The sequence below is a fragment of the Meleagris gallopavo genome, chromosome 19 (genome assembly GCF_905368555.1).
Source record: "Meleagris gallopavo chromosome 19, MGAL_WU_HG_1.1, whole genome shotgun sequence".
In the NCBI taxonomy this organism is placed as follows: Eukaryota; Metazoa; Chordata; class Aves; order Galliformes; family Phasianidae; genus Meleagris; species Meleagris gallopavo.
This window is the reverse complement of record NC_139422.1, coordinates 6,443,860-6,459,623: the sequence shown is the minus strand read 5'-3', so window position 1 is coordinate 6,459,623 and position 15,764 is coordinate 6,443,860. Positions and strand designations below refer to the sequence as shown.

Sequence of the window (15,764 nt, the reverse complement as noted above, 5' to 3'; positions counted from 1 at the left end):
TTGCATATTGAATGGAGACTAGTTTGTCATTACCATGAGGATTAGAAAGTGTAATCTTCATTAAAACATCAGTGGATTTACTGCTGTTTGCCTTGGAACAAGATATTTGCTCAGAATTTTCTAGTTAGTAAATTTAGCAAGTGCAGGGCAATTTGAGAGAGCAGAGCTGACTGGTGTCGTGGCTTATCCTGCAGGAAAGGTGTTGGAGCGATCCCGTAAGTCTGACAGATGCAGTGGATCTAATTCTATTGGTCTGGATCGTGTGCAGTCACATAAATGTATTAATCACCATCACTTAAATTGGCTTCCCTTGTCTCAGCTGTCAGTGGAGACCCAGTGTTTTTGTGCTATGAAAGGATTATAATTTCTCTCCCTAAATGCATCGTGTTTACATATTTGTGTATTACTAAAGCCTGTCCTTTGTGAGGTCTGAAACACATTTTGGGTAAGGCTCTCATCTGTCCCACAGAGGCTTTTTTCTTCTCCTTTTCTAACAGACGCTGTATTTTTGAGCTCAGTAAGACCAGTAGTAAGCTTTGCACATGGTCAGAATTAAAAAAAAGAAGAAGATTGTATAGTAAGGTTGTTTTGATGTGAATCCTGTTAAATATCCCATTGATAGGAGCTGCCACGATCCAGAGAGCAATTTGTTCTTCTGCCATAACTCTCAAAAGACCAAGGAATGGCAAGTTAAAAAAAAAAAAAGTTGTTTGATTTAACCTTCCCAGAAATGCTGCTAATTTTGTGAACGTAATTCAAACTGATTTTCTAGCCAAGTTTATATGAATAAGAATTCCACCTCATGTAGTTGCAGTAAAATGAAAGGATTTGTGTTGGCTGTGAATTTGCCCCAAAGTTGAAGACAAGAGAAACAGAATAAGGAAATCACGTGGCTTCTCGGCCCCTTGAGTCTTCTGGGCTTGTCAGGTTGACATATATTTTTCATGGCTGTGTTTCCAGTAGACCGGTGAGCTGTCAGAGCTAAGTCACGGGTAAGGCAAACTTGCTACAATTTTGTAACCCTAACCCTAACTGCCATGGATGAGAGTGCATTGGTACAGCCAGAACAGGAGCAAGTCCTTGGCTTTCATCCCAATGGATTACAGGACCAGATGAGAACTTAAGGTCTCATCTACGTCCTCCTTTATATTTGCCTTACAAGCATAGGAAGTTCAGTCATTACAGCTTCCAAGTGAACAAGAAGTTGAGAGTAGCTCCCTCTGATTTATTAAGCCTTGCGTTTCAGTGCTAAGTGTAGGAAAGCTCAATATTCAAGCTGAAAATTTGTTTTTAGTTCCTGCCTTGCTGAGAATTTCTGCAGCAGCTCCTAAGCACGGCGTCTTCCTTTCTCCCACCCCTACCTGACCCTGCCATAGATCTCAACGGTTGTTTTACCTTGTTGATGTTTTGTCTATATTTGCTTTAACCAGATGCCCCTCTTTGCATGCAGCACTGGGACTCATCCCCTCTCTCCTATCAACAATAATTAGCCTTGTAAGACTAATGGAAGAAATCGTGTCTAATTACCCTGTTGAAGGCCCAATTATGTTATTAACATTTGTGGGCTATAAGCTAATGATGAGGAGAGCTGCTCATTTGCATAGCATTAAGTTAATTGAGCTGGAAGCTATGGGGTGGATAGCGGTGATGATAGCAGGATTCTGTTACAGAATGGATAATGATGACCAGAGCAGGACGATTCACCTGACAGGTTTATTAATTAACAGCTATCTGATTACCTAAAAGAAATGGCAAGTGGCAGTCCTGAAAGAAGGGGCAGCATTTCTTTTTATTGAAAGATTCTGTATCACTGTTGATGTTCTGGGATGATTTATGGTAATGGCAGTGTGAGCTCTTTCCTGGAAGCCTACCCAAAACTCATTTGGGTTCAGCCCCACGCCGTTATGAAAATGCTCAGTGAATGTCCCATAATTCTAAATATTCCTACATAGTGCACCAAGTGGGGCTGTGCCAGTGAACTCGTACAGCTCTGAGAACAGTGTATTTTGGGAATCACAGTCCTCGAGTTTTGGCCTTGGAAGAGCTGGATGGTTTGATTTTGTAAAAGCACTTGTTAGTTGTGGTGTTGGGAGGGATCCTCTGTTGTATCAGGGAGAAAATAACAGTAAACTTAGAGCTTTTCAGATTTCTCTGGTACAAACAAAGCACAAGTGAAGGCGAGCACCCTTACCTTCAATTTATTTCTAGGCACAAAGAGTTGTGCAGTGTTGTTGGGCCTTTTAAGAAACGGGATTTTTTTTTATTATTATTACTTAAAACTGTGGTAAGTATAAAAATCTGTCTTTTCCTTTCTGATTAGATGTCAACTTGTCTTGTTAATTCCAAACACATTGTAATTCACAACAGATTCAGACAGTCTTGTTTGAACTGCAGTATCCTTTAGATGAAGAAAACCCACTCTGTTTAAAAGTTGCCTGCATTAATGATTCCAAGGGAGAGCTGAGCTACTTGCTACACCGTTCTTCTTTCTTACAAATCCTCACCTTAGTTCTGAAGGTACCCACATGTCAAATAACACCTTCCAGTAAACAAATGTTCTTAGATTTTTCTTTTTTTTCCTACTACTTCGAAGGGCCCATTATTAAATCATGTGAACTCCAGCCCTTAACTACTGGCTGGGACACCGGTTCATCCTGGAATGACCTCTGACCAGACTTGTTCAAGGCAGAAAGAGAATACTGCCAATTTTAACCTTCCAGAGAATGACCTTTTATCCATCAAGATGGCACAATGATTAGTGTTTCAATAGAAAGGGATCTGTGAAGAGTAAAGACCTATGGTTAAAATGTCATCACCATTAGTGTGCTGTCAGAGAACCTACATTCATACAGTTTCCCTTCGTTCTGGGACTGAAATGTGTTGGATACCAAGGAGTAGATAACGTTGCCTTGATCAGATGTGATAAGGACTCCAAAAGCTTAGACTTAGAAACATTCACAAATCAGCACAGGCACATTTGGTCATAAGGAGAAGAAAAGTAGAAAATCAAATATAAAGGACACAGTTTGGGAGAGCAGCTCCTGAGCTGCTACATCTGATCTGTTCCTATAACTAGCAGCTGCCAGCAAGGAGAAAATCCCTCTGTTAACACTGACTGAGGGACAGTGACTCCGTGGCTGCAGAAACCCATGTGATATGGAGCAAGTGAGGGTGAAATGTTTGTCCAGTATTTACAAAGAGCATCTTCTCTCTCCTTCTAGTGATGGCACAGAGCCTGATCTCCACAATTGTGTTAAAATTACCTAAAAAGGTTGCTCAGGAAATGTAGCATAATAAACAAGTGCTGGAATTTAAACCCTACGTCCTCCTGCTCCTCATTATCTTTCTGTAATCACTAACCCATACAGTCAGAGTTGGATAGAAATATCTTTACTGTACAAATTAGTTTTTCTGTGAGGCATTGTGCAGTTCACTAAAGTGCCTTGCTGAATAAAATAGACAAACGCAGCATCAAGCCAAGATCCAATAGATGAGGAATTATGTATTTAATTCAGAGTTCTGTATGGAGTGCTCATAAAAGCTTGATCATGATAGAGGGGCCAATAAACATTTGGGAACATAAATATTTCTGTAGGAAATGGCTTTGTGAAACATTTAGTTGTTGAGTAATAAGAACAGAGAAAATCAGAGGAGCAGAAATCTCTGGGTACTAATCTGATGGGTTATATATGATATATATATATATATATAAGAGATTTTTTTTTTATGGGACCAGTAGCAACAAATACATTGAGTCCTGCACTTTCTACTAACATCTTCATCTGTTTGATGCCCAGCTTTCTATCTCAGCTGCTCCAAAGGTCAGCTTTAAACCTAAGGAAAGCAGTGGATGAGACCTAGGAGTGCTGAGCTACTGTGGACACAACCTGTAAGTTCTCTGAATCTGCAGGAGTGGAGTGCTTTGAGCAGACAGAGCAAAGCCTTGGAATCTCAGGCTCACCCAGTCCCACCCAGCAGCTCTGCTGTTGGAACAAAGCCTCTGTCAGAGGGACCTAGAAGGACTTGGTAGCAGATCTGGTGGCAGCTTCTGCCAAGGGACAATCAGGAGAAGCTGGGTGTGGGCTGGAGGCAGGTACTGGAGGTGCTCTGCTGGCAACTCACCTGCTGTTGGCACCCTTCAGCAGCAGAAGGTGATGGAGCTGGGGGAACAAATCTGATCACACACCTCACAGATTGCAGAGAGGTGGGCAGTGTTCGTGGTCAAGGATGGGCTGCGAGTGGATGTGCAACTGCCTGAGGATTTGGGGAAAATAATGCTCGCGGCATCTCTGTCTTTTGGCTTTTTCGGAACATCCATTACTTGAGTGTTTAGGCATCAATCCAGATCGACGACACAAGGAAATCACACATTTTAAATTGTATTTTAAATGATCAAATTGTAGAACAAACACTCTGGCAACACAGCTGGTGCCTTTGTCAGTGCATAGGCTCAAAAATAAGAGAATTGGTAAGAAAAATAAAACCAACGTAGGAATGGCTAACCAGGCAAGAAGCGATGCTTTGGCTGCAAGGATTTTTGAGGGCTACAGAGAAAAATACAGTAAGATTAGGAAATGTTTGTCCAGCCCAGATGACAGATGTGTGAGAAGATGTTATCATTTGCTACTTTTCTTTTTTTCCTCTGAAAACAGCAGCAGCAATGAGCTGGCAGGCACAGTGAAATGCAGTTAGCAAAAGTAATGGGAGTTGAAAGTTTGACCTTTTGTGATGGAAATTTGATATGAAAAAAGGGTCTTTTGATAATTTCTCTACCCAATCAGATATTGGAGATGTCTTGATCCTGTTTCCTCATTTGCATGCTGACTGATCTCATTTGAAAACCCAATCATTCAGAAATATTGGGACGTCAACAGAAATGTTACAAGCAAGGAGCCGTTTTATCTGAAAGGTCTGCAGGATGTCATCTCTTGTTTTTCACTCCAGTGGCCTGATCTCTTCTTCATCATCCCATGTTTTTATTGGCAGGATAAGTTGAACATATTGAAATGCAAATAGCCTTTTCCACATTGAACCAAAATAGAGAAGTTTTTTGCTGTATGATTGATTGTATCCAAGGTACTTCAAAAGCAACAAAGAAAGTACTTTCTGCTGGATTTCGTGCCATTGCCAAGTTTTGACGTTTCCTGTCAGTAATCATGGGCAGAACAAGGTTTCTGGGCCCCCATCTCACCTCTGTTTTTCCCCCTCGTGAGGCCCACGCTGATGCATTTCACTGTTTCTGGGACAAGGCTGTGAGGTCCTCCCACTTCTCTCCATGGACTCACACACAAATGCTGTCCTCAATGTATTTAATAGACTTTCTGAAATTGTAGAGCTGTATTAATCCAACAGTGGTATAATTCAAAGCCTACCAATATTGCATACTGACTTTCAGCTGTGTTACAGATCCCTGATGCTGGGCACTGCCCACTCAAGTGAGTTGAATCTCACAAAGAATTTAACCTTTTTATTTTCTAGAGCAGGCAATTCAGTTTTCATTTCACTCAACCACATGGGTGGGTTCATGGCATGTTCTTATACTGTGCAATTGGAAATCACTTTCCCTTATTTCAGAGAATGCCTATTCATGTCTTAAGCCAAAATTCTCTATTTGTTAATCCAGAAGCTAAGAACAAATGAACAATATATAGTAGTTCCTAATAAAGAAAGTGATTGTCAGAGACTTTTTAGAGATTCTGCTTTTTAGAAAAAAATAAATGCTCACTGACTGTAAATCTCTTGCTTTGTACTGGTGAACACCTGCACTGGGCTGCAAAAGTACTTGCTGTTTTTGTGCTTTGGTGTAGCTTTTAGAACAGAATGATGCCAGCAGAAATGAAGGGCAGAGATGGAAGTTATTCGTTTAATGCTGTGGCACTTGGCTGGGAGATGGTTTGTCACTGGAATGCCAATGGAAGCTGGCACATTTTAAAGAGTAATCCTGTGCACCAGCTCCTGGCTGTCCCTCCCTAACAAAACCTTTCTTAAAATGGTCTGGTTTGTAAAGTTTTGCTTCTGGCAGATCGGCACACATCCTTGGGTTCTTTGGAGCCCAAAGGTTCAGAAAGGGGACTCGATGCCCTGTGCTGTAGTGTGGGGCATGTGACAGGGAGCAGCAATGCAGAGTAGGGGACGGATGGACCAGATGATCAGCTTTACAGTGTAGGATGTTTTGAAAGTTGTGTAGTTGGTATTCGTACAATGCTTTGAAAGGTAAAGCTCTAAATTAGGCAGGAGGTCAAGAATTACCAGTCTGCCTCAGGTGGGGTGACAGTATGTCTGATTAGGGACGTGTAGAAGTTCAGTCTGCAGTTCTGGGCTGCAGAAATAGTACCCAAGTGAACCCAACTTGTTCTTTATTCGATAGATTTCAAGAGCTGACCACAATGTAGTGCATCAATTTGTTGTATCCATCTTCCCCCAATTTCTCCAGCAGTAGATGTAGTTCTGGGTGCAGGCTGGGAGCTTCACTGATGGAGGAATGCATGTGTGGGTGACTGAGGACAGGAGCACCTCGACTGACTGATGGGCCTCTTCCATCAAACCCCTCACCCTGTCGGCCAGCAGAGAGTGCTTTGTGGGATGGCAGTAGAGGTAAACCTCCTGTTCTTTGGGCAATAAAAGTAAACCTCCCATTCTTTGGGCAGTAAACTGAAGCTGTTGGTATGAACCCCGAGTGCAGCTCTGCGTTAGACACCGAATGTTTTCCCAGATGGGAAAGCAGCCTCTTTCATCTCTCAGTATTCTAGAATATCGAACCACGTAAATTAAAACATGATGTGTTATCCTCAATAACCACAGCAATCAAACTCCTCCCTGCTGGATTCTTTTTTTGTAATATATTTCTCTCGCCACCTATTTCTGTTGCTCCTCAGTGTTGAGAACAAAAACGCAGCTTAGTTTACCAATATTTTCTCTATGGTGAAGTCAGCATAGAATATTAGTGTCCAAAAAGTTGTAAAACAAAAGACTATCATATGTTGCACCTTTTAATCATGTAATTGCTGAGTGACATTTAACTCTGCAGCTTTAAGTTTCCCCTTTGTCAGCCAGCCTTCTCCTCCTGCCTCTCTCATCCCCTCCTCTCGAGGCAGCCTGCTTTTGCAGAGTAGTGCTTTAACTACACTGAAGTTTGGCTGGGCTTCTACATATTACAGCAGCAACACGAAAGCAAACAATTGAAGTATTTGAGAACAATGAAATATGTATGGCTATCTGTGACAGCCCTATAAAGCAGAGCAATTAGCCGCGTAATCCGAGAAAGCCAAAGCGCCCGGCAGCCCACGGTTCCCTATTAGTTAAATGCTTTTTGTACGTCCTCTTCCCATCAAATCAACTAACACTTCCTTTAATTGGTTCATGAATTATACAGCTTGGCTGCATTATAATTTAATCACCAGTAAACATTCCTGGGGCCCGCTGTAAAGCGTATAGCGCTCATTAATTCCTTAATTTCAGCAGATGGAAGGGGAGATCGGATGAACGGTGGCAGTACAGAGCGCCTTGGGCAATGGAAGAAGGAAAAAAAGGTGGGGGGCCGTTTAGGTTTTTTAAGGGCTGTCAGAAACTCAATCTGTGAGCTGTCAGCAGCTTGGACCCGCTTCCCCCCGCCTTCCCCTGCCTTCACCCCACCTACCGCTGCAAGTGACTGACGGATTCATATGGAGCCTTGTCAACCCGTCTTTAAACATCAAGCCAGCGGGTAAACCAAGCCCAATGTAAATTAATTCTTGTCTTACGGGCCCCCCTTTCTCTGTCCCCATGAATATTTCATGGCGGGCAGCATAAATATTAATTCTAATAGCTCTGCACAGTGGTTATTATTTCTGTTTTATGACAAATATTCATAAAATATTCAGGACCCTTTTTTAGAACATTTACACACTTGATTGTGAAATTTTCCAGCTTCCTGGGGACACAGTAAACATATTGGGGTTCTCTTGATGGACTTTTTTCTCTCTTAATTAATACTACGCCGCATTAATATTTAATCGGATTTAGTTTTCTTTTCCCCAGAAGTGAACCCTATTACATTTGAGGATTTATTTGACAGTATTTAAACAGGGAATTTTTATTCCCTATTATGAAATTGGTTTCCTTTGACACACATATAAAATGACACATAATAATCCATTCTTTTATTCCCTCCCCTCACCCCCGCATCGTACACTTTTTGGTGTCGGTTCTTCAATTTATCTCATAGACCAAATATCCTGCCAGCAACAAAAGTTTGTGTTTAAATGGTGGAGTGGGGGGACTCCGATGTAGCTTCTTATGAGAACGCTTAAGATTAAACATCATTTGCTATCAATTTGATTCCGTTTATTTAAAAGGAAGAAAAGTGTAAGGAAGAAAATTGTAAGGAGGAAAAGTGCTTTTTAGGAGCAGTTGGTAGCAGAGAAAAGCAGCAAACAGGCAGTGAAGGCATCGCTTCTGATACGAGTTTCCAAGTGCTTAACCCCAGAGTTAAAATTTGCTCAGCAGAATGTAATTAAGGCAGGGAGGGCTGCAGGCACCTGAGGAAATGGGACTGCACCGGGGGGAGTGGATTCAGGCTCCCAACCATGGGCCTCTGGGGCTGCAAAGGCTTTCGATTATGGGAGGTGGATCTGACTAACCTTACGGATGGTGGGAATCGTGGCAGCACATTACTCCGAGGCAGTGCTGGCTGCCATCTTATTCTGTGATTCATAAAGCACCGCTGGAATGAACTCCAGGCGGAATGCAAAGATGCTCGAATAACAGCTGAGAGTAAGGAGGAGGCGAAGAATGAAAATGAAGGGAGAAACGTAAAGCAGGTTTGAATGGAGGCAAGCCACTTAGTGCATACAGAAAGAGTTCATATTGCTTTCTGAAGAGAAGCTTTAAAAACGCATGGAAGCCCCGAGTATGAAAGCATTTGCTCTGTACACAGTGTTTTTCACTGTGCTTCTATAGCACTTGCACTGCCGGCAGCTCCTCTTGCGTGGGATGGCTCTGGGTGTACATCTGTGTGATACCAGAGCAGCTCCTCTGCTTTCTCCCAGCTGAAGACCCAGCCCATGGTTCTGCCCTGCAAGGCTATGCACGATCCTGTGGGGTGAGCCATGTGGTACCTGCAGAGACACTGTGATGGCTGGAGGGTGGGCTGCCCAGAGACCCCATCCCTGCGGCTGTTGGAAGCTGAGCACGTCTTAACTGCTGGGTGGAGAGCACCTCATGGGGTCATTGCTTCATACTGTCCACAAAGAGAACATCTGCAGCTCTGAAGGATGATGTTCGTCTCGCTGCCCTGGCCTGAAGCCATGTCTTGGGAATTGTGGCCCACTTAGCTGCCTTTCAGAGTTACCCTACAGAAATGCATCCATTTGAAAAGGAAGATCCAATGTCTGGAAAGAGCTTGTTGTCAAGTGAGTCATTGTAGAAGTTCAACGTTTTGCTGATTAACCTGTGCTTTAGTCTTTGTGCAGTGTATTTTCCCTCGTGGTCCAAACCTAGAGGGTGAAATTACTTCCCAAAATAGAACTAAGCATTCTTCATCAGAAGAGATCCTAGAACTTGAAAGACATTGCTGAATAAAACCTCCCAATACCTCCATCCATAAGTAAGAGAGAAGGTTCATTTCATCCTCTGCAGAGAGATGCAAAAGCAGTATTTAGGGTAGAAGGTAAACTAGGATCCACATTCAGTCAGTAGTTCAGCCTTAGAAGATCATTTGTAGTCTGGGTACCCATGGGCAGAATACCTGGTTTATAGCTACACTGAGAGGAAGCTGAACAAGCCTGGGGAAGAGGTAGGTGGGATCTACATAACCAGTCTCTACAAGGGAGTTTGGAGATGCAGAATGTAATTATGGAATAGGGTGTGGACAAAGTCCTGTGCATGGGCTCTTGAGGGATGGCTTAGCCAAGGTTTCAGGTTCAAGGTGTGTCTGTACTACAGGAAAGGGAACATTCTAAAGGGAAACTGCTTGATCCAAGCCTGGTGTCTGGCTAAAACATCAATAAAGACGAGGTGACCAGGGTTTTAGCTGAGAGGAGTCACCTGGATTCAAATCTGAACCTCTTTTTCCCTCTCAGGTTGAACCACTAACTTAATCTGCCGTATTGCTGAGAAAACTCAGTGGTGTTAAAAGCACTTTGCAATGCAGATTTTACTTGTATCTTGACCAAGCCTGCTGCCTTACCCCTGCTTGGCTTGATCCAGAAGTTTGGGGTTTTTTTTTTGTATTTTGGGAAACTTTTAAACAAAAACAACCGTGTTCGGTTTTAACAGCAGGTCTATGGTTTAGCCATGGTTCTTATCTCTCTGCCAGGCCAGTCCATAACACCTCTAGAGCTACTTCATCCTTTTGTGAGAGCTGTGTTATTTCTTCCTCCACCTATTTTGGCTTTGTTTTATGAACCAGAGGGAGGAGCTTGCACTGAGCCAATGATCACACAAGGATTTGACCTGTGGCAGCCCTTTAGGGAGCTGCTGCATTCATACATTTCAATAGCCTCATTTCTTTTCCAGCTTTATATCTCAAATACAAAAATTGAAGCCACTGTGCTGCCAGAACGAAGTTCTCCAGGTGAGTTCCTTTTCATAGGAATTATGTTGTAGCATCAGATAACGTTGTGTTGATATCTCCAGATTGTCAAAGATGTATCACACACTATCAAAGACTCCATTTTCTCGCCTTGAGCTTAGCATTTCCTATTTGTTTGCCTAAAAAAGAGCGTAGTTTTGGAGTCCTTCCCTCTCCTTCCTCTTCTTTTTGCTCTTTCTCCCACTCACTCTTTCCATTGTCTTTTGCTCCTGTTTAGCTGGGGCTTCTGTCAAAGTTCTGCCAGCAAAGTTAGAAGTAACTTTGAGATCACACAGGCATCTGATCTTCACATTCTATTTTTTTCCTTTTTTATTTAAAGAAAAGCAGACTGATGTGGTATGTTGTAAACTGCCAGGAGCACTTGCTAATTTAGTAGTTAATGACAGTCACAGAGAGTGTTTTTCTTGCCCCTGGAGAGGTTTTAGACACAGCTGGGGTAGATTTGCCACTATCAATTATGCACAATTTTAAACAAGAATTGGCCAGCAGGGGCCTCTTTTTTTGCAGAGTGCAGAGCATGAAGAATGGGAGTATGGCAGCTGGTACCTGCCTACACGGGAGAAGATATATGGGAGTCAAGAAAATAAGGGAAAGATTAATAGCTTACTATTTTTAAAGTTGCAGTTTCAACTCAAAAGTTTAAATGCTGCATTAGAAGTGGCCCAATGCTGTGCTTTTGGTGTCTTTTGTTGCTGTTGTTGTTGGCTTTTTTTTAATTCAAGCATCCCAGCTTTCTTGGAAGGGCTGTTCTGGCCATAGCACAGCCACAGGTGAGTCAGCACTGCCTGTTTTTAAATGCCAGTTAGGGAGTCAAGATTCTGAATTCGGTGTTCTCAGATATTGTGTCACGTTCTCTTTACATCCTTAAATGTAAACGAGGTATGAATTCAATTAGATTTAGTGGTATAGGTCAGATTTCACTGGCAGTAGGCTTACAAAAAGGGCTTGGCTTTGTGTTCCCCTCCACTTATATAAATCCAGATTAGCTCCAGGTAACAGGAAATGCCAATGAGAATCTGACCTAAGTAAATAGCTCAGGTCCAGAACAGTCAACATCTGCATCATTCCTCCAGGTCAGCCTCACTGAGCAGCTGTGGTGACATTACAAGACCAAGACCTGTGGATGGCCTTGGTCTTGCTTCTCTTTGTTTCTCATAGCTGTGAAGGCAGCTGGAAGGGCAGTGGGGCCATCCTGGGAGGTGGCTGTCAGGACCTACCTGGGGAGGAGAAGTGTGCCCTCATCCCCAGCTCGATGGTGTCAGATGCAGGCATACAACGCTTTTTTTAGTGGCAACACATTTTTCTGTTGTACGTGCTTTGAGACTGTGACATTATATCCACAAAACAGGAAAACCACAGCCAAAAAAATTCTCCTGAGGACAACTCTCAGCACTGTCAGTTGTTAATAACTTGGGTTAACCAGGATGCCATCTGGAACAAATGCATTAGAAGATTAGAAGAATGCTGCTGTGCAGGTCAGAAATGCTTCCTTCTTACTTACTGCATGGCTGAGACATGTTTCTCCAAAAACCTCTGCCATCACCACCTTTACCTTCTCTCTGTTTGTGAAGGGAAGCCATCAGGATGCTCCAGTGGCAATGCTGAAAAGCCAGAAGCGATTGGAAGACCGTTTTGGAATAGCAGATGGCTGGTAGGAAAACAGCATTATATTCCAGCTGTTGGAGGCCCCATGTGTTTCATCATCATCCAAAGGCAGATAGTTCTCATAACAGGGCCTTTGACTACGTGCACAGTGATGGTGTCATCAACATTATTACTTTGTTGGAGTTTAATGTCTCTAATGTATCTGAAAGCTGCAGTAGATTAGACAAGTAGAATCAGAGAATCGTGAGATGGCTTATGTTGGCAGGGACCTTAGCAATCACCACGTACAGTGGGAAATAAGCAGAGTTTTGACATAAGATTTTTTCCCTTTGACATTTGTTCCTGGTTTTATTATCTGTGTAAGCCAGCTGATGGGACTGAACCTTCTCTCCCATCCCTCTCCTGGAACAGAGAGCAAAGGAGAGAGGACAGAGCTTTGCTTACAAGTTGCTTTGTTCACTCCTGCATCTGGCAGCAGCGTGTCCACTCGGTAGGTTTGGGCTGAGCGTTCTACCAAGTTATATTCCACAGAACAGCCATTTGTAGCTGGGTGCCGAGGGTTTGGGGCTGTCTGCAGGCAGGGAGCTGAGCTGTGGTTCAGGAGGGAGGATTCCTGGAAGGTCTGTGCCCAGCCCATCCCAGAGCAGACCTCGTGCTGCTGCTGATTGACGTTATTCACCTGTTGCAGAGCTGAACTAACAGCTTGCCAACTCTGAAAGAGAAGCTGTGCTAGATGCTAATCTAGCAGTATAATGTAGTATCCTTTGATATGATGCTGTGTTTCCTTGCCTCCCTGTCTACCGATTCTGATGACATCTGTTTCATATTTCCCCTTGATAGAAGTTGTGACACATTACAACATACAAAGCCTGGCTGATTCCTAACGCGAGCTTTACAGAGGATGCATTGATGTGGGGAAGAAAAACAAAGCACTGTATGCAGAAGGGGCCAAGCTCTGAGCCCAGTGCTTGCCAGGAGCTGCTCCCATTACTCTGAACTCTGGGGTCGTGGATGCTGCCCTCTGTCTCAAAGCAACAAAGGCATTACCTGGGCAGCTTGAGAAATACCAGAAGACCAACGCTCTGTAGAGTGCATGTAAATAGGGCTCACTCATGTGAGTGACCTCCTGGGGCTGCATAAGTGCACAGTACGTGTCTCCTTCAGAACAATAACAACACTTTCTAATTGGAAGCATTTAAAATATCCCTGATAGCTCCATTGTTTTTCCCTTTCTTTTCCTGCTTCGGAGTGGCCTTACCCAGCCAGCCCTGGGGCTCCAGCTGTGTTGCACCTCTGGGGGCCGTGTGGTCCCTCCTTCTGCTGGGCCACATCAGGAGTTTTGCTGTGTGTCCCACGTGCACCTTGTTACCAGGCGTTGGGGGAAAAAAGAAATCCGTATTAGCAGCAATGTCTGTTCTCTCCCACATCTTCCCCCGACACTTCTCTTTAATGGTGACACCAGACTGGATAATAAGAAGCATCTTGTGTAGAAAAGAAGGGAATCTCAGACAAGGCTTTCAGAGTTCATTTTGTTGGCAGCTTTTTAAGTGGAGTTTTTTAGGCTCTTCTGTTTCAAACACCGTAATACTTCCTGAGTTGGTAACTATGAATTACGACAAGCTTTCTTGATACGCCAGGTTATAATCCTTTAGTGGTTTTGTTTATTTCAGAATATAATGGGAAGCCGTATCAATTATCATGACTGCATAGGTGTTGTTCCTCTCTACTAGAATATTCATCTCGAGATGCATCATCAGATGTTACCTGTTCTGACAATCACGTTTTTGTGCCATTGTTGGGCAACGGAAACAAAGAAAAACAAAATGTTAAGAGTGTATGGGATAAAAGAGTGTTGAAACTGTTGTTCTCTTCCTGTCTTTGGAACCTCCGAGATCTTGAATGTTTTATTCCTGGCTGTTGTTTTGTTACCGCGGTGTGAAAGGAAGTCATTATCTGTAAACATTTGAAAAGAGAGATGATTTTCATAACTTTAAATCCTACAAAGGATTCTAGTAATCTGCTCTGTGCATGCCGAGGCAAAGCTCAGCCTTTCATCTGGTTTGATCCCACCCAGTCAGTGTAAAATGTTCCTTTGGTGAATGTCTGAAGCGTGCCGCATCGCTGCGAGAGGCAGACAGCCGAAGTAGGAAGTCGGGCCTTGCAGGCAGCAGCAGGAGAAGTGTATTATAAAGAAAGACATATGTACAGCCTTCAGGCCTGTTCAGTTGGTAAAAGTTTATTTTCCTAAGTTTTCAAGGGAAGCTTTACTTTTTGTTTTGCTCTAAATTAACCATTAAATGTGACCTTCGTCCTGCTTTGTTCCGTGGTCTCTTCCAATGACTGTGGGACTCCCCCAGGCTGGGGGCTCACAGCACTCAGTCTCACTATGAGAGTTCATTGAGAATTTCCTGCTGAAGTGTTTTGTGAACCAGAATATAAAATTGACAGAACCATTGCGTTGTATGGAACCGACCTGCCAACGAGGGGTCACTGTGGGATGGGCACAACAGCGTGGCTGGGCTCCATAGCAGTGCGTATGGAGTTCTGGTTGTGCATCCTTGATTCGGATCAGGGCTCTCATGTAAGGCAGATGAAAGGAGCTGACCAGTCCCACTCCGTGCTCTGTTCACAGCATGAAACCCACACCCCTGACACTGGGAGTTGGATGTTTTAGGGTGCTGAGCAACCGTGACTTGTACACAGATGCAATGAGAATTGCAGACTTTGATCTTAAAATCAAGCATTAACCTTTTCTCTTAGCAGCCTTAGCAGCAAGGCTTGCTGCCAGTGGGATCATGCCTGTGCTGCTTTCTGTGCCCTGGTATGGGTGTATGCTGAGCTCTGACACTGCACTGTGCTACTCACTCGTGCCTTTGAAATGCAATAACTGCTCTCCTAGCCTAGAGACTCAACGAGATGAGAGAGGAACCAGAGAAGAGTCAGTGCATATACTACTGCCTTCTGATAAGCCAATGCATGATGGAGTTTTCCGTGTTTGTATGTCCCGTTCCATTAGGATAAGGATTAACTCCTGCTCTGAAGATTGCCAGTGCTGTTCTCGGGATGTTAATGCTCTTACTCATTATGTTCTCATAGGGTATTTTTCTTCAATCTTCCCTACGAATCCATCATTGAACGACTGTCTCAGCGGAGGATTGATCCAGTCACAGGGGAAAGGTTAGCACTAATATCTCACGTTTAATTTTTTTATTTTATTTTATTTTTTTTTAAGACTGCCAGCAAGATGAAAGCAGCAAGTAGACTTCATAGAAATCTAAGGAACCTCAGGAATATTGTACTCATGCTCAGGGATTCCTTAAAAGAAAAGTTAAAATTTTCATAGCTACTCAAGTACCAACCCACCCATCTGTTACTGTATGCTCCTCTCCACAGAACAGGGCATTTTGAAATCCCAGAGACTGAAATGCACAGCAGCAAATGGCTCCATTCTTAACATTTTAATGGCGACTAAATTGGTCGGTAAAAATAATGCTGAGGGAAGATGTCTGAAACCTAGCCTAAATGCAGATGGTTTTCAGACATTCCCATGAGAATTCTGAAGGCTTTCCAGCTGGGGAAGATAGAAATC

At 43.2% G+C, this 15,764-nt stretch overlaps 1 protein-coding gene across 7 annotated transcripts in view; it reads left to right on the top strand.

Moving 5' to 3' along the window:
- Positions 1–15,764, top strand: part of AK8 (adenylate kinase 8) — a 63,234-nt gene that overhangs the window by 45,266 nt on the left and 2,204 nt on the right. For 3 of the 7 annotated variants that reach the window (XM_085239524.1, XM_085239525.1, XM_085239523.1), the window contains 3 exons: positions 10,495–10,552; positions 11,919–12,045; positions 15,272–15,352. In XM_085239524.1, the coding sequence (XP_085095650.1) occupies positions 10,495–10,552; positions 11,919–12,045; positions 15,272–15,352 (266 nt within the window). Of the gene's footprint in view, positions 1–10,494; positions 10,553–11,918; positions 12,046–12,141; positions 12,222–15,271; positions 15,353–15,764 lie in introns of all 7 variants that reach the window. The other 4 variants (XM_003211312.5, XM_019621473.3, XM_019621474.3 and 1 more) reach the window with 3 other exon arrangements.